This window comes from Tinamus guttatus, unplaced genomic scaffold, assembly GCF_059628265.1.
Source record: "Tinamus guttatus ecotype Peru unplaced genomic scaffold, ASM5962826v1 Tinamus_guttatus_pri_ptg000628l, whole genome shotgun sequence".
NCBI classification, from domain to species: Eukaryota; Metazoa; Chordata; class Aves; order Tinamiformes; family Tinamidae; genus Tinamus; species Tinamus guttatus.
This window is the reverse complement of record NW_028289162.1, coordinates 225,407-251,922: the sequence shown is the minus strand read 5'-3', so window position 1 is coordinate 251,922 and position 26,516 is coordinate 225,407. Positions and strand designations below refer to the sequence as shown.

The window sequence follows — 26,516 nt, the reverse complement described above, 5'->3', positions numbered from 1 at the left end:
CCATGAGACAAGGTCTCAGTATGAGGGTGGGGATGGTTTGGAGATGGGGGACAGGGCGGGATGGCAATAGTGTGGCATTGGTATAGTGCGTGATGGGGACAGTGTGGGAATAAGGGATCAGCATGGGATGGGGGGACAGTGTGGAATGGAGACAGAGTGGGGGTCAAGGGAGCAGCATGACAGGGACAGGATGGGACACGTGGGACGGGGCCAGGCAGTGAGGAGCTTCCCCAGCCTCGCGCCAGGTGGTTGCGGGGCCGCGGGCACTCATGTGGCATCCTCAGCCGTGGCCGCCTCCCAAAATGGGCGACTGCGGCTTTTCCTGGGCTTCCTGAGCCTGCCGGGAGGACGCGGCCCGGCGCGGTGTGGCCGCACGCCCCGCAGCAGCACGGTGGGCCCTGGGCCTGGCGCCAGCGCTCGCTCCGGGACAGCGTGCACGACACGGGGCCTCCGAGCGACAACGCGGCTCGGAGGGGGGGACGCCCGGAGCACGCGGCGCCCCCGGCCCGAAGCGGCCCGAGGGCGGCGGAACCTCTGCGCGGCGGAACGCGCGGCGCGGGGAGGCCGTTTCCTGGCGGGGCCGGAAAGGCGGCGGCGCCGCCATGGCCGCCGGCTCGGCGGAGCGGGAGTGGGACCGGGGCCTGGACCGGGACCGGGACCAGGACCTGGAGCGGGACCTGGAGCGGTTCCGCTGCCGCTGGCGCCAGGAGCTCGCGGAGAGCGGGGCCGGGAGCGGGGCCAAGCGGCGGCGGCGCGAGCCCGCGGACGGCGGTCGCGGCTCCCGGGCGCTTTCCCAGGCGCCGCTGCCCGATGGCGGCGCCTCCTGCCCGGCCCCGTCCGCCCGCCGCGAGCCGCAGCCCGCGCGGCCCCGCGCCGAGCCCGCGGGTGACGGCGGCGACGACCTGCTGGGACAGCTCATCCGGGACCTGGTAGGCGCTGCGGGGCGCCCCGGCGGGGCCCGCTCCGGAGCGTAGCCGCGGGGAGCAGCGGCCTCTCCCCTGCCCCCGGGGAGGCCGCGAAGCGCCCCGAGCCGCCGCTCCCGGTGCGCCAGAGCGGCCCAGAGCCCCTTGGAGCGCCGGTAGAGCCCCTTGGAGCGCCTTTCCTTTAAGCCTGTGTTCTAAATACGTTCCTTACTTCATTTTTTTTTAACTCTCCAAAGTCTCCCCATCTTGCTGCAGGACGCTGGTGTAATGTTTTTCTGTTAAAAGTGCATTTTTTTGGCTACTTCAGGCTGCTGGGGACAGTAGGCTATTAAGGATATTGTGACTTGCTGCACTGCAGGAGTAAAAAAAACAAACCTCAAACGTTAACATGACAAATTAGTTAATTTGGTAGTAGCTTTAAATACTGTTCTTAACAAGTGGAAGTTTATTTTGGCAGCTCCTGTAAATGCAGTAGAGGTTTCATTTATAGCTTAGAGAAACTGGCGGGGGTGGGGACACCCGCTTGCCTGCTTTTTGTGTACCTCATGGTGCCTAATTACTCTGTGCCTTAAAAAAAAATTAAAAGGAGCAGATTAAATTTCTGTCTGCGAGGCACAAATTAATCCATTTACAGAATTAGTGCTCCATTAGCGCCCAGGAGCCCAGATCTGTCTCGGAGGAGATGGTCGTGCTGGAGTTCTGGATTCCTTCCAGCTGAGGTTCACTTACTGCTGTCACTCCGTGTGCGATCGCGAGCACCGGGTGAACGAGCCACGGGGGTTTTGGGGGCCAGGAAGACCCCGAGGGTTCTCTAATGAGATGTGTATGGAGCAGGACTAGTACCAACCACTGCTCATGCTGTCCCACACATTTGTGTCCCTTTGCCTCGTTATCTAGGCATCTGTCATCTCTAACCGAAGGATTAAAGTCTGACTTTACGTACTCTTACCGCTTAGTTTGCAAAGGTTAACATAAGCGGTTATTTCTTATTTTTTAATGGAAGAAATGTCCCTTTTGACTACTCAGTCTGCAGGCGGCCTGTCCTTCTGAGGGCGTCTGCAGGTTCGTGCAGCCCGCGCAGGGTCTGGGCCAGCGGGGAGGGGGTCAGGCCTGGTTTGGTAGCGGGTGGTGAAGAGCAGCTGCAGGGAAGATGGAGCAAAGACCGGCGGGCTGGGGAAGTGCCGAGAGGCCCAAGGCCACGGTGCTTTGGCTGGAATCTCCCCCACTTTCCGATAGCAAACTGTTGAGATGCGGGTCTGCGCGCTGGTTTTGTGCATGAGGAGCGACGGAGGAGGCCGGGCAGCCCGAAACACTTGCAAGGCGGATGCAGGAACCTGGTAAAAACACTACAGAGCAGAATTTCCAAACGAGGACTTAAAAAAGTGTTCAAAACAGACTGATTCTATGTCTGTAATATGCTGTAAAACACTTGGAAACTCCAGACAGAAATGGAGAAGAGGGCAGTCTTTATACAACCATTGCAGGAACAGGACTATTAGTACTACTCTAGCTGCATCTTTCCTGGGGGGCTCTATTTTTGCATGTGCTGCATTTATCTCTTAAATACGAGGGATAGATCCTTTGGTTTGGGTTTTTTTGTGGACTACTTAATCATTTGAAGCAGCAACTCTTCCAACACACTTCCTGTGGAAGTAAATTGCTATGTTATTGATGAAATAAATAGAAAACAAACTGCAATCTCATCTTCATTCTGTTTTATATCAAAACATTCGTACATTTTCCGTCATCCCTGTTTAAAACCTTATGAGTTAAGCTTGTAATGGTTGTATCCCTGTAAAGTGCTCCCTTGTTTAGTCTTTTTGACACTAAAGCCTTAGGGAATTATTTTACTAGAACTTGTCTTTCTGGGCCCAGTACCTGTGGGAATCACGAGTACGTTAAAGGATAAAAGAGCTCTCCTGCTTGGGAATGTCTTACCAACAGGTAGTTATTTAATTTGGACTTTTGTGTCCGCTTTTAGAAATGAAATCTCTGCACTTGAAGTGCTTTGTACTGGCCACCAGTGGCAGGTCGCTGCTATAGCTAAATACAATTGAAGTGTTACTGGGGAGGATTAAGACTTTTCATGTCTACAAGCTCTTTGTCCCAGCACACGGGAGCTTGGGTGCCTTCATGCCAGCGTCATTTGTGTGATATCCTGCTGCAAGAGGGTGACATGATAGAGCAGAGCTGCCTCTGCCTCCCCTTAGGCCAGTGTGATGGCACTGAGGATGCAGTGTCTTGTTTTAATACTATTTTAACTGTTTTTTTTTTCTATCCTGTTGTGTATTAGAGAAGTCTAATAACCTCTTAATAACTTTTTTTTTTTCTCCCCAGAATGAAATAAATGAAGTTCCATTTTTTGATATCCAGCTGCCCTATGAACTGGCATTGAAGATATTTCAGTACCTGGGTAAGGCTGAGCTGGGAAGATGCGCTCAGGTAGGCACTGAATTTGCTTCTGTGATCCCACATAGAATTAGAAGAAATACTTCCAAAGCTGAATAGAAAATGACAGTAAATAAGCTGGATTTGTAGCTTGCAACTGAATACAGATAATCAAAAAGTTTTGTTGCTTGGATGTAACTGAAACCTAAAAAGAAATTCTTGCATGGATTTTTTTATTTGAGCGAGCATATTCAAAAGCACGTGAGAGTCTGGCTGTAGTGTTCAGAGTTCCACAGTCTGCTAAGCTGATGGTAAGAAAGTTTTTTATTTTTCTTAGGTTTTTCTTTTTTCTTTTTTTTTCTTTCTTTTTCAGCTTGAAAAAGCTTGAACTTTAGCAAGTTAACAGTTGATACAGAGCAGAGTACTAACATTTTGTCCTTAACAGCTTCAAACAGGGCTAAGTTACTAATGACAGACCTCTTTTCCTCTCCTCGTTTATGTTTCTTTGGAGGTAGTTTGAAGTCCTGCTTTCACTGATCCATTCTCGGGTGTGGTCTTATCATTTATGTGTATTTTTAAACTGCCTCCTGAAGTACCTGACTTCAAGCCCGCACTGCTGAGCCTCTTGCCTTCCTTCCTCACACGCTGAATGAGCAGCTGCTGCTCTTACCAGGTCTCCAAAGCAAACTGCACTGGCAAGTGCCAGTTGCCCTGGGAAATAGGGAAGGATATTGTGGATATTCATTACCAGCGTCTTCCATGACCATGGTTTAATGTTTCGGGCCTGGTCATTTAGTTTTCATGTGCTAAACACATCTTGCAGCTTTGCAAAAAAATCCACCCAAAACCTTTCATTACATCAAAAGCCCTTATTACCCTTGCTTGTAAAATAAAAAATAATGTTAACATGCTAAAGTTAAAAAGTGGTGGGGTTGAGCTTTGCCGTGGAGGGTAAACTGGATACGAGTAATACCCAAAGGGCATGCATATTGATATTAAACTGGGTTTGGGGCATTCAATATACATAGGTCGTGGTGTTAAATAAGCTAATGACTTTAGGAACAAGACTGTTAGAAAAATACTTTTTCTTGCAGGGCTTCTGTTACAGGGGGAAAAATGTATTTTTTTCATGAGCTGCCTAGAGGCCTGGGAAACTTTTGAATCTGCTGGAGTTTTTGTCATTTGCTGATGCACAGATGCATTCAGGAAAGGCTGCATCCCGTGAAGTGGAACAGGGTTGAATTTTTGGAGTAGATAATTATTAAAATGATCAGACATGATCAATTTACCTCATGACAGAAAAAAGATTGGGTGCTGAAAGGCTGCTCCTTTTCACTGGACTCGAGCTGCACTTGCTTTCTCTTTCTCGCTCTTTGTTTTTTACTTGAACTAGTTCTCATATGATCTTTTTAATACGTAAAACATTTTCCACATTTCTCCTTTGCCTTCTAGGACTGAGTCAGTTGATCCTATGTGGCAGCTCACAGGTAGCTGAGCAAATGCCCAGCGTTTTACAGAGCGCTCCCAATGAGATGACTGTCCAAAGCTTTTAGTGCAGAGCTGGCTTCTCTTTAAGTGTTCAAATAAAAAGCAAAGCAATAAAAATAAATACCATTTTCATTTTTCTCGCGGTGATTTTGTTTTTGAAGGGGGGGAAGCCCTCTTCTGTTAAATGGAAAGCCCTGCTGCTTTACAGCGTTATTGCAGAAAGGTTTTTTTATTAAGGCGCCTAGGGATTTTAGTGGAATAGGGCTAGTTAGTGGAATTGGCATCATGAACTATGTGAGTGCCTTTGGAGAAAACCTGTTTGCTTAGTTCTTCATGCCAAATTGGTAAGTGACTAACAGTAAAGTAGCCCGACTGCCGAGTCTCTTTGAGATTTAATCACACCACAGCCTGCCCTGGAGAACTTTAATTTCACTCTGATATTTCCCCCTTCCCTCTCTTTCCTACTGCTTTTCTTCGGTGTGTGTGTGTGTATATATATATGTATATATATTTGATTTAGGAGTGCAAAACACAAACTCTCTGTATGGCACTAGCAATCCTAAAGCCACGTGCAGCCTCGAGATCTACAGTTCATCGTGAGTTCCCGAGCTCTGGTGGGTTCAGACGGTTGTGTGGTGTTTAGCAGGATCCCCCACCCACTCTCAGGCTGCTGCTGCCTCACGTTGGTGGCCGGAGGGGAGTTGATGGGTGAGCAGAGGAAGGGCGAACGTGGCCGGTTTCCACGCGCGTCCCTGTGGACGGCTAGGAGGGCTGGTCGCTGGAAGAAGGATCTCGGATGCGAGCGGCTCCTCCGTCCCCTCGGCAACGAGCGTGTTTGGGCGCGGGCTCTCCCTCCTCATAGTCACGGGAAAAGGAGAACTGATCCCTTGGGAAACTCTGAGCAGGGCACACTGAAGCCAGTGGGAAGCTCTTGTGTTATTTGCACACTTCTGTGTTTAACTTCGCTGCCCATTTAGGATGTGGCCTTTAAGCCGTCGTGGTGAGGTGCCGTGTGTCTGCTCCGTGAAGTTCCACACCTGCTTGCGGTTGTGTTACTGCTTAACGTGCATAAATCACGTTACGTGATGGGAAATACCTCTGGGCAGTATGTGTTGAAATTCTAGCTGTGTTTTGTTTCTGAATAGATCTGCAGGAAATTGTCTTTGAAGTGTTAGCATTTTCTGTTAGCATTTTTGTTAGCGTCTCCAAGGTGGTCTGGGAACAGTAACCAACACAGAAATTGTGAATTTGTCTAAGACATGGAGACAGTATTTCTAGGAATTTAGGAAGGAATCGCCTTGCACAACTCAACAATCTCAGACGTTGGCTTTTGGAATTGTCAAAGCTGTTAGATTTTTGGTGTTCAGAAATCAGAAAAAAAAATCTCATGAATTTTTGAACATACTGGTAAATGTACTGCTAAAACATGTACTGGTAAAAACAATCAACCATGCTGCTCACAAATTGCAGACAAAGTTGGGCAGTGGGTGCATAGGACTTTCCTGAGCTTGGGATGAGACTTAACATAACATTAAGGATGTGAATGGCAAAAATGACTGGCTTCCACCAGGTAAATGCACATCTGAATGGCTTTGGATGATAAGGTATTTGGATCTAAATATTTCATTGAACTGAAAGTCCAGGTATTTTAAATTGAGGTTTCTGGTTCCAGACACTGAACCTGGATAATTTCTTTGTGTGATAGGGAAGAAAGTAAACCTGAAGAAGGTTGTCAGAGGGGGAGGCATGAATAAACCTTCATTAAGATTTGAACCAGTTGATTAAGATAGGATTAGAAAAAAAATGGGATATGATAGAAGAGGTGAGCTTTTTAGTTTCTTTTTGCCCTTTTTTTTTTTTAAATTAAAATCTCCTGAATGCAAAACTGAATGGCAAAACCCGGGTCAGCGAAAGCCTTTGAAGAGTTTCAGAGGATTATTGCGTGCTGACCCGCAGGGAGGGAATAACGCTGTGGAATAATGCGGAGCTCAGGGAGAGCTGGGATTTCCTTGCGAGAAACATAGTAAAAATGTAATAGGAACACTTAAGTGGAAATTAAAGTGGTGCCTCTGCGGCTATAAACAACTCTGTAAGTTATAGTCATTGATCGCTGCTGGAGACTGTGCGCAGGTAGTTGTGAAAATAATTCTGTTCATAATAAGAGCTTGGCGTGTTTGGGCTACTCCTCAGCAAGCTGAATGTGTGGATGCCTGTAAATGTAGCCGTAATACCCAGCTTCCAAAGCCTCACCTGAAACTCCAGCTCAGGCAGATCTAATAAAACTGCCTTTGAGCCAATGGCCGCATTAATGCGGCGGCTCACAGTGGTGCTGTGAAGTGAAATGCTTGAGACACTTTTATTAGAGGTTGCTTGCAGCTGAGGCCCGCTCAGTGGGGCTTTTACTGGGGCTCCTCATGCCAGTTTTGGTACATTAAGGACAGGCTGTGTATGGACCCTTTGGAAAATCATGCTTGTAAACCAGCAGGACTCGATGTAATTTGATTAAAAAAAATCCTAATGGGGGAGGATCTCTGTCCCCCTTGAATGTTTGTTCCTGAAGTTGAAAAGGCAGTTGAGGTTTTATGAAGTCCTCTTTTTTTTACCGTCTTTGCACAAAGCTTTTAAGAACTCGAAACCAAAAGGGTCTGTACAAATACTGTCTGTTTTGGCAAACTCCGTATGTGTTCGTGTGTTATTTGCTCCTGTGTATTATTTGACATGCTTTGCTTTTGTTTGCCTGTGTGTCTGCTTGCCTCCTCGTCAGCCGAAATTTCCCTTGAACTTCCTCAGTGTATCCCTAGAGTAGCAGGACCATTAAACACTGGAGCCCCTTGTAATTTATTACCCTGTATAACATTGTGCAGTCTGTAGCTAGAGAAGACCCTGCTGTTTCTGTCCTTGGTGAGAACCACCATTATTATGGCAGAGCAATATTTTATTATTAAATTATTTAGCAGAGCAAGTCAGTCACGCTCTTCCAAATCACCAAACAGAAAATGTTAGAGTTCATTTTACAAACTCCTGAGGTTGCTTGACTTGTATGTGACAGGGTTTCCAACCTCTGCAGGTCCCATATGCGCGTTTGTGTGTCTGTCACCCCGGGGCTCTCTGCAAATCTCTGCCAGCTAACACGGAGAGCCTTAAAAGGTCTTGCACTTTGTATTTAAACGTTAGGTTTCTGAAGTCTGAAGCAAGGTTTGCATGATAATTGTAAAATGCAAAATAAATAACCAAGAAAAATTATTCTGAGAAACTTTGCAGCAATATGAGACTTACTACTTGATGGAAGCTTGTGACCAAAACGAGTATCGGATGCTTGGTTACTAGTTGCTAAAAATGATGGCAGTCTGTAAAGGTTTTTAATCTCTTGGAGACAGTGTACAACTGATTGCTGCTTTCACCAGGAGTAATTTTCATTGGTTACATCTGTTTTTTTTTAAATTAAGTATTGCAGGGAACAAATGCTACTTAAGTAGGCTCTTACCTCTTGAATCTTTAATTCTAAGCCCATAATTGATTATGATGAAACAGTTTGCTCTGAAATGGATGGCAACTTGAGGCTATTGAAAAAACTTAATATTTCATTCCTATTTATGCATGCTGTAATACAGTAGGTTATAAATCACTAATGTCATACACCTAATCAGGCATTGTCAGCAGGACTTTCGAGATGTGGTGATGTGATGTGGAAGGTGATTTTAGCTACAAAATAGGAAATAAATTCATTTATTACATTATTACATTAATACAGTATATGTACAGTGCCGTTATAACTTTTGCTGCTTTTCACTTCAAGGTTTTATCATATGGGCATATTTCAGGTTAGGAATCTGGCTACTATATGTGGGTATCCCTGTTATGTGGTATTTTATTGGGGTAGAAACTGTGTTTTTGCTCATTTCACCTCAGAGCCATAGAGCAAACTGACCGTTTCATTAAAGGGAGGATTTCATGCTGCCAGTAGCATAAAAGAGAAACAAATGTATTTGTTTAGATAAAAACTTAGTCTCAATGCAGTCCTATTTTTAAATATATGTATCCTGCGTGTTATTTATGTAATTAATACAGTATGTAAATATTATTTGCAATTGCATAGCATGTCTGTATTTATGAAATAAGTTTGGTTTCTAGGTGAGCAGGAGCTGGAAGGTCCTTGCAGAAGACGAGGTGCTGTGGTACCGGCTGTGCCAGCAGGACGGGTACCTGCTGGGCAGCAGCATCGCGGCGCGTTCCTGCTGGAAGCTGGTCCTCAAGGACTGCCGGGCCAGGGAGTGCACCCTGCGAACCAACTGGAAGGTGACAGGCAGAGCTCCTTAATGCCATCCCGGTGCTGCAGGACAGTGGAAACCTGCTTCAAGCAGGTGGCAGCCGAAAGAAAGTCTTTCGCATTGCAGCTCCTTCTTTGCCAGTTAAAGGGGGAAAGCTGCTGAGGGCTTTACAAGACTCTGCCCCTGCTGCAATGCTTCATTTACTGCTTTATCTATTTCCCTCGCAATGACCCATTACTTTGGGGATGAGTCTCTGTTTACATGCTGCTCGGTTTGCTCTGAGTTTGGTGTAAGAGCAGTGTTTTTACTTTAGCCATCCCTCAGTAATAGTGATCATCTGTTAAGCTGCTACTCAGGGGGTTAAACATCCTGACTAAAAGCAACTTGTTCTGTTTGGTGGGGGTGTGTGTGTGTGAAGTTTCTCTACCCCAAGGTAATGAATGAATATCCAGTATGATAGCCTCTTTCTCCTTTGTATTTTGGCTGTGAAGGTCTCAGGAGGAAAGCATAGCCTGATGGCTCTTCTCTCGGAGCTGCACTATGGCTTAGCAATAGCAGTCCTAAAGCTCAGCGTTTCCTATGAGGAAGCAAGTGAACTTGGCAGGTGGTAAATGCATTGGGATCCTAATGCTGTCCCTCCCCTCTCTGTGCAGAACCGCATTGGAGCCGTGAGCCAGCTGCAGTATGAGCTGGGGAAGATTCTCTGCGATGTCCATTCCTGCGATGGCGTTGTCATTGCTGGGTGAGTGGGAAGTTACCTAATGCTCGTTCACTCTTCTCCACGTGAACTCTCACGTGCTGCTGCTTGACAAATTCAGAAGCAGCATCACACTGATGCAACAAGAATTAATTTTTCTGACTGCAGATTTTTTTTTTTCCGGGCAGGGTACATTTTCCTAATTAAGGCCATATATAATTTTTTCAGCAACACACACTTACTATACTGTTCAAAGGCAATATTTTGTAAGTATAGTCCATGTAAAAACTATAGTATTTTCTGATGAAAAAGCCATTATTGTGTTATGAAGGCACCCAGTATGCACTTAATATTTTACAGATCTGTTAGAGAACAGGTTTCTTTTTTGTTTTCATAAAAATGTTTTGATCACAAAGCTGTATCTGTGGCAAGCTTAGAAGGACTGTTGTTGTTCTCTACTGTGCTTTAAAAGGCAAGTCTAGGGAAAAAAAGCAAATTCAAACTCCTCTTTTCCTAACATTAAACTTCGTCAGGACCACTTTGATGGTAACTATCTTACAGAGTTAAAATGCTTTTTTAAGAACTTTCCAAGCTCTTGAAAGAGGTTTGGCTCTCTCCATAGATGCAAGGCCTTATCATATTCTGCTTGAATTTTACAGGCTCGGTAATTATTAGTCCTCCAGAAGAAGTCACGCTAGCAAATAGAAATGATATCATCATGGGGCAATCAGAGGACGTTGTCCTCTAACATACCGGAGCTCCGTGTTTTATGGTAGCACTTCACGTTGATGGTACATTTCTGCATTGTGGCCTTAGAGAAGAATGCTGTAAAATACTGGAAAATTCACTGACTGGTTACTGGAAAGGTGGCGTGTGTTGAGTGTAGGTGGCTCTTGTGCAGAGTGAAATGCTATTGGCCATTTAAAGTTGAGATTGAAACTGGAGGACAGCAGGAGATAAAGAGGAATTTTAAGCTTTATTATTATTATTTTACTAGATACTTTGCTACTAGTTTGTCTTCCACTAGTGGAGATCTCCCTGCTATCCTTTGCCGCCAGGTTCTGTTCTGTTCATGGTTGCTTGCCCACGCTGTGCTCTTAATGCAAAGCTTTTGGTAGTTGCAGCGGGTCTGGTCGCAGCCATGAAGATGCTGCTGCCGCCAAAGGGTGCCCTGGGGGCAGTGCCACCCCGTGGGCTACCTGCAAGGTGGGAGAGGCTGGAGGAGGAGGGTGTTTGCCAGGCGTTGGGCAGCCTGCGTGGAACAGCCGGGTCTCTGCTGCCTCCAGCCTGGGCAGCGTGCTGCTGCCCTTGGCTGAGGTCTGCACTGCTGTAGCTGTTCCACTGTCTCTAATGAAACCTCCTGTACTTTTTTGGGTGCCAGAAACCCCAGTTGTCTCCTCTTTGCTGCCAAAATCTCTGGCTTTTCTTCATTCTCCCCACCGTGTGCATCTCCAAACATGCAGTATAGCGAAGCTAGAGGAAATGTATTTACTTTTTAAGGAATTAACAAACCAAGGTGATTAAGCCCTGATATTAAAGTCAAATACTCCATGTTCTTGTTGTGGCGTGCTAAGGAAGCCAGGCTTGTGCTGTTTGACTGTTATCTTTTTGTGTTGGCACCTCAGGTCCTGCAGTAGCTTTTGCTGCTTTTGATCAGCTTGCCTCAATTGAACATGCTGAGAAGAGTGGGTGCTCTGAAGGACCTTAAGTTCCTATAAGGTTCACTCAAGTCTTCAAGTACTTAGTCTTTAAGAGCACCAACTCTATCCATCAGGCACACATCCTTTAGAAAACAGACGTTACAGGTTTCACTCAAATGATTTCTTCTTTTTTTTCTGTGGGGTTTTATCTGTTTTTCAGGTGCAACGTTTTCCGGTTCCACAATCCAAAACTCTTGCAAGAAAATATTCTCATGTAGAGAAACATATGGGACTTGAGCAGATCTCAGCTTTGAGTGTTTTTGGTCATGAGACCCGATCACTTTTTAGTTACCTTTCAGTATTTTCCCTTCTCTGAGAAAATGAATTTTACATTTGAAGTATCCTTTTATGATTCTGTGAATCATACATTTGAAAAATGTGTGTGGGGAAATCAGACTTCAGAATATTAGAACACAGAAATTGTACTACTCTTTTTTGCTCTTCTTGCACTTCACTCTGCTTTGGTAGCTTGAGTTCTCTGACAGCATCTCTTCCATTGCTGCTGACCAAGAGCCATTCCACGAGTCTTGCCAAAAAGAAGATGGATTTGTTGTCTGCCAGTGACTAGAGAAGTCACCTGCCCACCGCTAGGATGTTAAACACCGTTCAGTTAGTTTAAGAACATACAAATCTCTGTTATTATGGTCTCTTGTACCGTTTTACAAAGCTGAACGTGTGTGCTGTCTGTGGTGTCTTTGGCTTGCAGGATAGGGCATTGTTTTTACAACTCCTTCACTTTTATGATCACCTGCTTTTCACAATCAAAGAGAACACGGTTTTAAAGACTGCATCTTGCTATTCATCCTCCAAATGAATAAAAATATATATTGAATAAAAAAAAAATCAGTTTTGGTAGACCTTGGGCACGGTGTGCAGATCTTCTAACATTTGGTGGAGGTAGGGTTAATTGCAGTACTTTTGTCTTAAGTTTTCAATTGTATTTGCAGTAGTAGAAATCAAACAGACAGACTTAAAATTGTGACTGAAACTTCCAATGGCTTTCATAGTTTGTGCAGGGAAATGCTTTCTGTTCATTACGTGCAGTTGCCAAGTATTTAGGATAGATAGATTAAAAAGATATATGCATATATGTGTATGTGTGTGTATAAAGAGATGATTTTTTTCCCAATCCAAACACAGCCCTCCCCTTTCTCCCCTAGCTTATAGTTTTGTATGTAATGGCATTGTACTTTTAAATTTGCCATAAAAATGTAATGAATCTACTGATCAATACCGAGTTGCTGCACCCTTTCAGTCCCAAAGAAGTAATTTAATAGCTGAGGTTAACAGAAGTCAATTTTCTCCTCGGTATAAATATCAATTATCTGTTGCAGTTAATGATTATGTCTGCAGTCTTGCAAACACTGACGTGCTTAGCTTCACATGTGAATAATCGTGGATTTCGGTGAGACGAGCCACGCATGTCTCTGAAACACCGAGCCCTTGGCAGCGATCCTTAAACTCGTTTTGTGAGCTGTGTTTCCCGGAGTTCTCTACACAGTGGCTTGTGGCATCATTTACCCTTTTCTTCTACAGTGATGTTTCTGCTGTGGGGGCGGATAGGCCGCTGGGCTGGAGCAGGTTCTGCTGCTGCCCCGGGGAGCAGCTGCAGCGCTCTGGCTCCGGGGCCGGCCGCGCTCTGCCTCCCCAGCTGGAAACGGCGACAGGGGCAGCAGCTGCTCCCTGGCTGCAGGAGACTTGGGAGAGCAGAGAATCATTGGAAAAACAGAAAAACTGGGCGAAAAAGGCTCCTGCAGCAGAAAGGCAGGAGCTAGCACACTTATTTGGGATTGTGAACCTCTGCTCTGTGCTCTGTCCCTGTGTGCTTCAGCGTAGTGCCTCAAGCTTTGCAGAAAAGTGAAATTATACATATATATATATATATATATTATATATATATATTATATATATGTATATATATATACATATATATATATATATATATATCATCATGGGGCAATCAGAGGACGTTGTCCTCTAACATACCGGAGCTCCGTGTTTTATGGTAGCACTTCACGTTGATGGTACATTTATATATATATATATATAAGCTACTATATATATATATATATATATATTATATGTATATGTATTTATATATTATAAAATATATGTATCAGCTCCTGTGACAGTTTTCTTAATCCTCCTGAAAAGGAATTTATGCAGGTTGTGAATGGACAGGATGATTTAAACATCCTATGAGTCTGGACTGCAATAAAGGAAGAGGCATAGGCTGAACCTGCTTAAATTCAATGAAGGAGGTAAGAGTGGGCCACGCAGGATGAACTCTGCTTAAAAGAAATGCTCCTATTTTCTTGTGCTGTCCTATGTTTTCTCCCTATTGCCGCCAGAGCTCAGCCAGGAGATGGCAGAATATCAAAGATTGATTAAGTGCAACCTGAGCTGTGAGTTGAAGGTGGCTGTGAGCAGCTCCTCTTTCTAAGAGCCTTGCGTTCGCTGTCTGACATCAGATAATTCAATCTGGCTGCATGAGGAGCGTCTTGTGTTTATCATTAAATTTTTATCCCAGTGGTTACGATGCTTGTTTTCTGGGTCAGACCTTGAATCCCTTTTCATTTGAGACGGTGGTGTTTGTGGTTACCTCACTCCCAATCAATGTTGTATTCACCAGCCTTTCTACAGTTACATGTCTCCAAGGATAGCCTTTAAAGAAATGTTGTGTGTCTCCCCCCGCCCCCTTCTATATTCAACTTGAATGCAGTTTATTTTTTAAATCAGAATTTATTAAGAAATTATAATTCTGCTTGCTTGGGTCTTACAATTTAGCATTGCTTAGGTCAGTGTGCTTAAATATATATGGTTTTGACCTAGAATGCCTAGTTTTTTTTTTACCTTTTGCTAATAAAACCTTAAATTCTCCTTAAATCAGCCCTTGACTCTTCTCTCTACATTTAAATTCAGAGGTTTTCCTGTTCCCCCTTTTCTGGCTCTTTTGTTCCTTTAGAGTCGGTGGCTCTGGGTGCCTCGTACCTCAGCGGGGTAGCCCGGTCTCCCGCTCAGGGAGTCCCGCAGCCGACACTGACTGTTTTCCCTCTCAGTTTGGGCAGTGATGCTCAGGAAAGGCAGAAGTGCTTTTAAAAACATCCTGTTAGGGGCATTACCTGTTTTAGAGGGGAATTGTCTGTTCTAGAGGTCCATTTTATGACACATTTTGATTTTGTCAATTGAGAAATTGCACTGTAGTAGCTTTCATACAGTTGTCTTTGTTCTGAGGGAGTCTTCTGGGTTTTGCAGTTTAAATACTGCAGCATCCTGGAAGAATTCGGGCCTTTGCAGTTAAGCCGTTTTGCGGAACGTGCAGACCCATGAAAGAGTTGCTGCTCTATAAATTTCTTTGTTCTCTAGGATAACCTCCCCGCACGGCTTTCCTCTTGCTCAAAGGTGACCTGCAAATGACTTTTTTAAAAAAATGCCTTTTGGCTTTCTAACGATGTGTGAAACTAGCCTGAAAGGCTTGAAAACACTTTTCTGCACTTCTAAAAACTTAATGTCAACTCTTATCTAATTTGTTTTTTTCTGGCCGTAGGGCTCATGGAGAATTCCCGAGGCATGCATTATTAGCTCTAGCATCTTAATTCAGCGTGCAGACCTGAGGAAACCAAAATATTAATTAGTCATGAAAATGAATTTAAGTTAACAAACTGAATTTTTAAACAGCCTGACTAAACCCCTTCCTTAATTAATTGCTTGAATTTCACTTGTATAATGTTACAACGTAGACGGGTTTCTCTCTCTGCTCCTGGGGCTTGAGAACTTACAAAACGAAGCAGTAAGAAAGACCGGGGCAATCCCTGCCGTCCCCTTCAGCCTTCTCCAAGCATTTTTGTTCTCTTCACTCCTCTGTGTCACTGATAAGAAGTGAAAAACGCCAGACCTTGTTTTTCCCTGTGTGTCATCCCCAGGAGGGCTGTGGATGCCGTGACATCATGGGCCGCGGGGTCAGAAGACAAAATACCCTGGTCAGGTGAGGATGGGTTAAGTGACAAACACGTTGGCTTCTGTGTCACCTTGCGAAAAGATGAGGTGAAATCAATAGTAGTGGCTTGAACCCAACTCTTGCTGAAGCTCCCTGTGCGGCTCTGCCAGCGTGTGAAGATCTCCCTTTACCTGTGGCCTTTATTGCACGCCGAGGATCGTGTTGCTGTGTCGTGTGGGGGGTGATGCTCACGGTTCCGGAGTCGCAGTGGCTGCTGTGGAGCTTGTAGAGTCTGTTTATTCTCCAGAGGCTGGATTATCACCTACCTCTCGCTGGCGAACTTCTTGGTGTTTCATTTTTGAGATCTGCGTTGTTGCCATCAGCACCGTAAAGTTCAGCTGAGGCTTTTTCTCTGTGCAGTGTTGCAGCTTGCGCTCCCTCCAAAACATAAAAGTGTGTGAATTTACATATCCTTCAAGGGTGTTTTCTCTCGGGTCTGCAATCAGAGCCGTTGTTTATTGGATGCAGCATACCTTACCACTTTGTGAAACGCTAAGGCTGGTATAGCAGCAACAATTCCCAAATTGCTTCATGATTCCTCATGAATTCGCTTGTAAGGAAACATTTTTCACCTCCTTGGTAGAAGCCTTAGGCTGAATTCACAGTAATATGTTTCCTTGGTTGGAGCAGCCAGTTGAATTAATAGACCTGAGCTGCTGCAAGCTGCTAGAGCCTCGGTCTAACTGATGGGAGGAGGAGTTGGCTTTAAACAAAATTATTAGAGACAGTTTGACTTTCTTTAACTTCTACTTCGTAACCGTTCATTAAAAGGTTTTGCTTCCCATTTAACATTTTCCTTGTTTCTGTTCCTTTGAAATTACATTTGCATCCACTTAAACAAAAAAGCGAGGCCTGTAGAAATACTAAGGATGGTGAAATGTTAATTTTGTTCTGGATAGCAAACATAAGGCACAGAAGAGCTGCCCACTGTCCCCAGCAGCCTGAGCCTCTCTCTGGACCTCTCGTTTCCAAGCTGACCCCGCACGGATGAGCTCTCTGCAGCGCAGTTTGTGGCCGCAGGTGAAACCCAGCTCGGGAACTGGAGTTAAGAGTCTGGTAACCGACTGTGGGGTTGCTCAGGACACTTTTCCTGTACGTTAAGTGTCAAACTGTTCCCAGATCATCTTGGCACAAGTCGATTATTATTCATGGCCATTTTATATAGCAAGCAAACCAAAATAACTTGTCGTTGGAATCAGGGACAATGCTTTCCTCCCTTGAGTTTTACTACTATTGTGGTGGTTTCAGGTAGGATTGACTTTATCTCCATCCGACCTTTTTTTCTATAGTTCTTTGAGATGTAGCTTTCTGCCACTCCACTTAGTAGCATATATATATATCTCTATATATCTATCCCGTTCCTATTTTTTTATCATTATATTCTATTTGAATTCCTTTCTGCTATATGAAGTAGGGCTTGTTTTTCCGGCATTTGTGTTCAACTGCTACTAGATTGTTTTTATTGACTCCTTCCATTTAGCAATCCCTTGGCCAAGCTACCTTTTAAGTATGCAGAGGCAAAAGGAGTGTCCCAAACTAACTGGAAATGAGGACATGGGAAGGCCTGGGAATTTCTGACCTTGGTGCAGCTGTACTCTGCAGGGCATGTGAGACTGTGGTACGTGAACCTAGGCTGTCTGGCATTCCCCTCGCGCCAGAAGTTATGGGTCTTAACTTTGAATATAAAGCGGTTTAAGGAACCCATTTAATACCTGAATTGCAATACATATAATACCACAGCCATCCTCTGCCTTGGCCTCTGCCACTCTGCCAAGTGGTTGTGATGAAGAGGATTTTGAAATGAATTATCACTTTCTTCAGGCTTACAGAGCGGAAGAAGCTTTTTGAGAGCAATTTGATCAATCTAATGGAGGCATTTGCCTACTCAGGTTTGCATGTTTAACTGGGCCTTATCCTTAAACCTGCTGAGGTGGTTGCTTCCTAGATGCCTGGAGGACTGGCTAGTTGCTTGTGGGGGAGTAAGGAGGAGCAATTTGAGGTGCTCGTTGCAGTGGGGCAGTGCAAAATATTCGTTATTTCACTTCCTTCTCAACAGGCATCCGTTTAAACAGCACTGTGGCTGGAGATGGTTGCTTGAGCAAAATTCCCACTGCCTTCACTAAGATACATGATACTGCAAGGACTCATAATAAGATCTTCTGAGTATTAACAGATGGTCACTGCCTGCCTGCAACAAAGTTGTTGGAGTTTTTTTTTGTTTTGTTTTGATCACTGCAGGTATCTGGAAACTGAACAGATTTTGCCTTCTGGAAATCCAACCTGACTGCGAACCACAGGCTTTTCCTTCTCCTTCCTCTCAGTTTTCCTGCTATGAATTCTTTAGAGAAAATATGAAAAGGAAACATATGTGTGAGGTGCCTTGTCTGAAACCTTTGGCGTTCAGACATCATAGTGCAGGAGTGGACACACCTGGACGGGTGTCCTTGACGGGGTCTGGATGGGCTTGCACCAGCATCTGCTTCCACCACAAGCCCGGCGATGGTCCCGTCAACCCACTTGTTGGAAGGAGGATTCGGCACTGCCAGCAGCGCGAGAGGCATGAAGGGAAGCAGTTTGTTGCTGCCATGGACTAAATGAGTAAAGTCTCTACTGTTTAGAAAATGCTCCCGTTAACAGTTTTTCTTTTGTGTATTTGTCAGTTTATATATTAGTTGCAGTTGTACTTTGCACAAACACTAATTAGACAGCCATCAGCGCGCAGGGCCAAAGGCTTGCTAACAATGCAACTGTGATAGCAGTGTCTTAATTGGTTGAGTATAATTGTCATTAGGCAACGATAAAGACATCTGGGGCTCTGGAGAGAGATCAGCCGCCCCCTCTTCCCCTTTCCCAAATTTGTTCTGGCTACTGCTCTCCAGCACAGTTGAGCTTTTTCAGACACAGTCCTGCGTTTCGAGCAGTTTCATGATGTTTTATTCCTTGCAAAATTGTCTGCCTCTTCAGTGCCACCTCAATAGAGCGGTGCCCAGCACCGGTGGCTTCTTCCTCCCACATTTGCTCCACTCTTCACCACCTGCTGCCCAACCACCGTGGGACCTCAGCAGCTTTTAACCCTCGGCTCCTTCTCCCTCTTCAGTCTTCTGCTTTCATTCAGTGCAAGGGCACAAGGAAACTGTTCATCTCATCCTGACGTTACTGCCAGTAAAAAGAAGTCGAAATGCTTTTGATTAGTGAGTGGGTATTTTTGTTCTTGACATGTTTGTAGGTGCCATATGAACCTATTTTTCTCCAGCTCCTCTATAACGTATGTGTTCAGACTGTTGTTCCTCCATTTCAGCAAGGTTTTTCTTGCTATCTGTAAAGCTCAAGCGGAAATCGCAGAGCAATTTTTACAGATTTTTACCTATCAGTCCAGAATTACAGAATTGGCTTGTCAAGAAGTAGTAGTGTAGTTAGAAAAATACAGCCCGTGTCTTTTGTCATTGCTTCCCACTTATATACACTGAGGTATATATATTATTTTTCACTTGTTTTTCTCTTCAGGGTTTGAAATAGGTTTAGGAATAGGGAAATGCTGTTCTGCTTAGCAGCATTTTAACAGTTGAAGACTCTTGTTATCACCAAGATACTCACAAATTGGGTTCAAGCTGCGGGGAACTCTTTTTGGAGCCAACATAACGACCTGGAACTAAAATTCTACATTACACTTTTGGCAGATGCTGATTTTTGTGGAAGCACTTATTTTTAATACGTAATGTAAAAAAAACAACTTTTCAGTATTTGTGAAATATGCATCTACTTGCCTCTGTTTCAAGAAAAGTACTTTTTTTTTTTTTTTTGGAGAGCAGAGGTGGAATAAGCCACTCTGTATTTACACTTTATTGAAAATTATGGGCACTAATGCTGTCTTTTATTACAGTAAGTATAAATGACTTCTGCTTGGCTGTCCAGAGAGAAGGGAGCCGCAAGTCCAGCGGAGAAGCCGAGTTCTCTGTTTCGGAGAAGGGCTCTGGTGGATGCGCTGGGAGAGGGAAGGCTGGTCTGGTGCATGGTGAGAAGAGGCTGCCAACCCGAGCTGGAAGCTGGGTGCTTCATGGATAAAGTGTTTTGGAAGGTGTAGGAGAGAAGATACCTAGAGAGGGAAAAACTTAGGTTTTTAAGTTTTCCTCTTCCCTTTTGTATTCAGGAAGGTACCATTTTTACATCCTTCTTAAATAAGTAAGTCGGGTAGGATCTGTAGTATTTTTTCCCCCTCTAAACCAGAAAGCCAAGCATTTCCAGCTTTGTTTTAGAAGGTGTTGGAGTATGTACCTGCCGTGTCATCTTAGTACATTCAGTTGGAGGGGGTTAAAAAAAAGAAAATAGCTTCTGTTGAATGCTGTTAGTATTATAGACAAGAGAATCTATTGATTTATTTAAAAAGTTATTTCACTCCAGCAGAAAGGTGTGTGAACTTTAGGTAGACTTCTCAATAGAGAAGTCAGTGACTGAAATAGTTTGGGGGCTGTGGACTAGGTGATCCCTAGTGATCTCCTGCAGCCTTGACCGTTCTGTGCCTGCTCTAGGATGGGAGGTTTAAGCTGAGGGTTCCTTCAGTCCGTAGCTAGTAAACCAATCTGATTTTTCATGGGGAGATGTAAAGTAGAGAATGAGTAGAAATACTGAAGTTACCCAGGAGTAGGATCTGTACAGGGCAGCATATGTTTCACTGGAGTCATACATTGATATGACAGATGTGCCAATTATCTGAAATAAGCAGCCTTTTTATTTTTTTTATGGCGAGGCATTACTTTAATAGTCCTGAAGCCCTTTGTTGTGGTTACAAATTGGAAGTATGTTGCGCTTTACAACATCATTGAAAGCAGGGAGTCGAACCATTAATTTTTTAGGCCATGAATTGGCTTCATCTGTGTTTGGAAGTTCTTCCAGTTCAGCTCTGGTGCGGGCCCAGTGGAGGCGGGTGCCGATGGCCCACAGAGTAGGTTGTCAGCTGAGAAGAAGGTTTTTATTTCCCCTTTCTCCGTTATGATTCCCTGCTTAAACGCAGACCTCCACTCAGTTGTGTTTCCCGTGTGGTCTTGTAGCATCTCTGAGGCCATTTGCTTTGGTTCATGGGCTCCTCGCACCTCCTGACCACGGGTGAGGAAGAGGATGAGCAAGAGAAGGCTGCAGGGCGGTGCTGCGATGCAGAGCCCAGCTGGCACAGGCAATTCCTGCCTTCCACAGGAGCCGGCACAAAGACATGGGAACTGCAGTCACATTTATTTCAAACTGGTAGCCAGAAATGTGCTGTGTTTCTGGTTCACTTTGAGTTTAGCAGTATGTTGGTTCAGGTTCTTCCTCAAGCAAAACAGAGTGGTTCAAAATAAAATTTGAGTCAGTTAAATTCTCTTACTAGGGGAATTTTAAGCACTTATTGGGTACTGTAATGCTGTATCTTGAATTCAGAATTTTGGCAAGTCCAACATCTCCAGAGCCTTTATTGAGCACCTTCCTTCATCTGCTTTGTAAATAACAATTTTCTTAACACAGTTCTGCAGAATGTTTTTTTTTTTTTTTCCCCTCAAACATGTGGGAGAACCAGATTTCTGTCCGGGCTGGCCTTTGAGTCTAGAAAGAGTCATTTTTCTGAAATATGTGTATTTTTGGTGTGTGCCTCGACACGGATAGCGTAGAAGGAGTTGTGTGTTGCTTGCAGTGTTACAACCTCCATTCATTTCGGTATATTTGTTATTACCCAAGAAGCTTATTCCTCTTATTTGCTTGTTAGCAGACTGAAGCAGGAACACTGCCTTAGTTCTAAGATAACACTCAATTGTATGAACAAATCAGTTCTTGGAGAGATAGGCAAGGCTTGGAGAAGTTTATTCCTATAAGGAGCACTCGGATGGATGGTCGCCTGCATGTCAGTGCTTGTACCTGTGTGCATTAATACTCTGATTAAGCAGCCACTCTCTGGCTCAGACACAATCACAAATGTTTAAAGACCAAAAGGGAACAAATTGAAATTTTGCCATGCTGTAATTTAGACCTTTTACTGATCAACTTCTCCCCTGGTGCCCAGATCTGCTTGTACTCTCTCTGTGAAGTTAATACTGACAGTCGATGGCGTGTGGTAGTTAGATCATGTCATTCTTGTGGCTCCATTTTACCCATCTGTCTTATTAGGCTTGGTGCTGCATTCAGCAAATGGGCATAAAATAATGAATCATAGAATCCCAGAATGCTTAAAGTTGGAAGAGACCTCTAGAGGTCATCTAGTCCAACCCTCTGCACACGCAGGGTCACCTAGAGCACGTGGCACAGGACTGGATCCGAGCAGGTTTGGAAGATCTCCAGAGAAGGAGACTCCACAACCTCTCTGGGCAGCCTGTTCCAGGCTTTGATGAAAATCAAAGCAACTGTATTCAAGCTACGTGAACACGATGCGAGTCCATCAAGGACCTTCATGATGATCGTGAAGGTCTTTTCCAACCGTAATGATTCTATGATTCATCATAGTGTTGGGTTTGAAGAACTTCAGATTGCCTCCTCCCTTCTCTAGCAGCAGCCCCTTTTCATATGTTTTCAGGATGATTAATAGGCTCTTTTGCAGCTACACGTCAGGGGACGTGCGGCTGTGGGACACGCGTGCCTGGGACTACATGGCCCCCGTGCTGGAGCCGCTGCGCGGGCCCGACGACACTGGAGCTCCACCACACGTCTCCTTCGTGAGGATCAACAGCGCCCTGGCCGCGGCGGCCTACGAGGACGGTGAGGAACCACAGCTCTCCTCCCTGCCCTTTCCTTTTGCTTTTCTTTTTCTTTTTCTTAAAGTGGAAGAGAAAAAAAGGAAACAAAAGCTTTACAGAAAGGAAGCAGCTGTGCTCAGCTTTTTGTGTGCCTGTAATCCTGTGTACACACACACTTGCTTTTATGTGAGAAAGTTGGCCAATAACCCTAACTGCATTAGGAGGCATTGGAACATAACACCCATTAAAACTGATGTTTAATTCCTCCTGGAAATGCTACGCAGAGCTTGAGTGCCAGGCTGTAGTCCAGCCAAACTTTCTTAAGCAAATAACTTATTTTGTTATAGAAATATTAGATTTTCTTTCACCAGCCTTCCCCTCTGCTTGCTCCCTCTAAGGGTGTCCTGAAGCTTTGTTATGGGAATATTGATAAACCCACTTGTGTGATTAAACTGTCTCCTCTCGTTCCTTGTGTAGTGTGCAGATGCACCTTACCTTAACTGAAGTGTTAATTTAGCATTGAGTTGTTATATGAGGGTTACAAGGAAAGATTTGGCAAGTCTGTTTTGACATATCATTTCTTTTGATATAGAGAAATAAAAACTGTGACCTAATATTTAATGAAACTAATAGAATGCTGGTTATACACATCGTTTCAAATATACTTAGGTGTGTTTACAGGATGGAGAGCAAGAGTCAAGCACGACCTGTACAACTGCAGAACAGGGGAACGGCAATTGAAAATGTTGGGTTTGGACAGTGCTAGACCGTCACGGTCTAGGGAGTTGCCCAGGCAGAACTTAACTCCTGTCATCTGACTTGTCATCTGACTTGCATTGTGTGATCTGACACTTAAAAAACCTGTCCTTCGCTGTGAATCAGGAGTTTTTTAAAGTTCCACATTTTTGTACATATGTGTTCTCTAAATTTAATGTTTTATATCTGAAAACAAATGTTTAAGATGACCCACATTCTTAACTGGTTTTCCAGTGTGGATTGTGCCATCACGTTTTGCTGCTGTTAAAAAATGGTTGATGGGCAACATTTGGTGAGAGCAGTGGTTCTGGCATTACTGAATGTCATTAAGATTATTTACTTGAGTCATAGAACATTGTAACACTCGGCAGTAGCCCTAAGTGCTGCCTTTTTGTCCAGTTGTTGTGGTAAACAACAAAACTAGCAGAGGGTTTTGTGTTTATCTTCCAGTCTTCAACTAATCTAATGATCTGTTTGCTTTGGCTTTGGGGCATGTTTTTGATGCTGTTTTCTTAAAATCCCATGTCTCTATCTTTTTGTGGGTTGTGGATAAACTAGTGTGCATAAAGCCGGGTGTCCCTATCCCTTTAGGTAGGAATTGTACGTGGCTGTGTGCTATAAGGACAGTCGCTCTGATTTTGGAGCCTTCGTCAAGGCAGGTTGTTTTCTGCAGCAAGAGGGAATGGCAAACGCTGCCGTTGGAAATGCCTCTCAAAGCACATCTTTGCGGCTGGGTGGAGAGAAGGATTTGAAGCTTAGTGCAGGGGGGAAGACTCTTCTTCTGCAGCTCCCTTCCCTCTTTGTGTGCAAGTTCGCCCAAGGCGGCGGCACCATCTGCTTGTGTTGGAGGTGGTGCTGCGGGGCAGCGGCCGGCCTGGCTGTGGTGGCGCGGGCGCGCTCGGGCTCGCGCTGCGCTGTCCTTGGCAGCCCGTGGCAGGGGCCACCAGCCGGCGGCCCCGTGTGCTTGCACGGTGCCGCGTCGCTGCCGGAGCCGCTCCCTGAGGCGGAGGGAACACCGAGGGGCAGGGGCCGCGTCGCCTCAAGTGGCTTGCAGCTCCACGGAGAAGCAGCAGTTGTGGCTTCCGCCGAGTGTTCCTGGTAGCGCGGAGCCTCTGGGAAGCGAGCGGCGAGGAGAGGAAGGCGAGAGAGGCGCGAGCGGGGAGCGAGCGAAGGCCCTCGGCCCGTGCCAGCTCTGCGGGGCGCTGCGTGCGCACCTGGGGCACCGCGACTTGGCAGCGCCACCACAGTTGTGATTTTTGAATTCCAACCCACTGGCCTCATATTTCTTCTGCCTTGTTTCCCATTGTCAGCACGGGCAGGCGGCCAGTTTGATTTTACCACTAATTGTGTTGCACGTTACCGAACTGAAATGAATCAAATCAAAATGCTTTTCCTGGAGCATTAGCGGGAGCGCGCAAGGGTTCTGGGTAATGAGCAGATGCTGCTAATGCAGGGACAGGAGCGGCCATGCCAGGGCTCCATCTGCTCCGTGCTCGCCTGCGTTGGCCGCCAGCCATGGCTTTGGGAAGCAGCAATCTCCTTCAGCCGTCAGCCTTCGCCCCTGCCCTCCGGAGCCTCCTAGTTCGGCTGGAAAACGCTGTGGTGTGACACGAGAACATGCCTTTGGGGGTTATTTTTTGTTTTAAATGCTGTGCGCCAGGCTCGTGCATGCACGAAGGGGATGCGGGGCAGTCCTGGCCACCGTGGTGCTTCGATCTGGGAGGAGTTGGGGATTTGGGAAGAGTCCACAGTACTTCACAAGTTGCAAAGTAGCTCCTCGGAGCAGAGGGAAGCGGCTCCGGCAGCGCTCGGAGGTGTCCTCGCTTGCTGGCAGCTTCCGTGAAGGGGATTTTGGCAGTGTTCCTTGCTGGAGTAGAAAATTGCAGTCTGCTCCACTGTGCTCTTAGAACCGCTGACAGTTGTTGTCCGTAGCCCTTTTGCAATGGTCAAAAACAGGGGGATGTGTTTGGGGCCCTCTTCTAAGTGCCAGAACATGCTGCAAAGTAGAGCAGGAAACAGGCTGCCTTGAATAAAGGAAAGAGTCTTTGCAGAAAACTGTCCACCATTCAGCACTGTATTTACTCATGCTAGGTGGAACCGAGCTTTCACAGTATATTTGAACTGCTGTCTTGCCTATGCAGGTGGCTTTGGATGCAAAACCCTGCTTATTTCACCAAATAATGTGTGTCTTCAAGATCAGGGAAGTCTTGCTCTTGACTCATGAAGTTGGGAATGAAATATAGGCCTCCTCATCTGTGTTCTGGAGGAAAAAAAATACATGTAGAATTTATTTATCTATTTATAGCTTAAATCAAAGCAGGTCAGGAACGTGATATACAGACAGGAGCAGTGTCATTCAGACAATGAGAATTAGCAGATTCTGACCTTCTGTGCGGTTGCTTTGGAGCTGAAGTGAACGAATCTGAAAACCATGAGCATGTCCAAACTTCCCCCTCTAGCCTATGTATAACTCTGTATTTGTGCCTTTTGTTTTTCTGTGTGTGTGTTTTTTCATTTTTTCCTTTTTTTTGTAGCACTAGTGCTGTAAGGAGAGGAGCTGGGGCGATGGGAGCACAGACCTCCCCTGGCTCTGTGCAGGGCGGCAGGTGCCCGTCCTCCGCTGTGGCCAGCATTCAGAGGGAGCCGTGACGTGTCACTGTGATATTTAGAAATGTGATGTTGTCTTTTTATTTGTCTCTGCATGTCCCACCTTTCCCTATTGCAGGAGGAGAGTATTTTAGATGAATAGAGGCACTTGGTTTGGTGGCAGCAGTGTTGCATCTTGAACCAGGGAGAGGATCCTATGAAAACAGATGTGAGAGAGCTGCTTTGCAGGGTATCCTCTGTGCTTCCAGCTGTAAAGAAGGGAACATATGAGACTGGGCCTGTTAATACTCAACAGCTTCCAGACATTCACCTTTGCTGTAGAAAGTGTATTGATGCTTTCTAAAACAGGACTGTCGTCAGGTTTGCAGGGCGCTGGTAAGGCCCGACAGACGTGTAGTTAAACGTTTTAACCAAATACCTTAATCATTTTCTTGCATTTAAGTTGTTTTCTTGAGCCGAGTTGAAATACAAGCAAGCGCTGAAGCCTGTATCAGTTTGAGGAGTTACTGTTAGTATTCAGTGTGGTAATAGAAGAGCAGAGCAGATTTTAGCATTTTCTGTGTAACGTGCCCAATATTTCCTCCCTTCCTCTCCTCCCCGCAAAAAATATTGTATGCCTGCAACCTTAGCTTCACCTTAGCAGAGATTTTTTTGTTGGGAATGAAGTATTAGCCAGTGCTGGATGCAGGAAGATATCAGTGATCTCATCTGCACTGGTAAATCGTATGCCTATTTTTTTTTTTTATGTCACTATACCAATAACTTTAACTGTAATGGTGGCCTTTCCTCCTCCTCTTTGTTTTCTCCCCTCCTTGGCTATCATATGAACAAGATTGATGAGGGCAAAGGCTTGCAACTCATAAATGCCTTGCACTGTGTCTGGAGTGAAACCCTCTTGCTCTTTGCATTCTTTCTGAATTCTTCTTTCCACTCCTTGTGTCATGCTCCTTCATTAAACAGGCCTTAACTTATGACTGTGCAAGCCATTTATTCTTGGATG

The 26,516-nt window shown here is 45.1% G+C and overlaps 1 protein-coding gene across 1 annotated transcript in view; it reads left to right on the top strand.

Moving 5' to 3' along the window:
• The first annotated feature begins 578 nt into the window (after positions 1-578).
• FBXW8 (F-box and WD repeat domain containing 8) overlaps positions 579-26,516 on the top strand; it is a 44,534-nt gene continuing 18,596 nt past the window's right edge. The window contains exons 1-5 of the mRNA XM_088535275.1: positions 579-929; positions 3,261-3,365; positions 8,931-9,095; positions 9,721-9,809; positions 22,018-22,175. Coding sequence (XP_088391401.1) covers positions 603-929; positions 3,261-3,365; positions 8,931-9,095; positions 9,721-9,809; positions 22,018-22,175 — 844 coding nt within the window. The 5' untranslated portion in view covers positions 579-602. The remainder of the gene's footprint in view (positions 930-3,260; positions 3,366-8,930; positions 9,096-9,720; positions 9,810-22,017; positions 22,176-26,516) is intronic.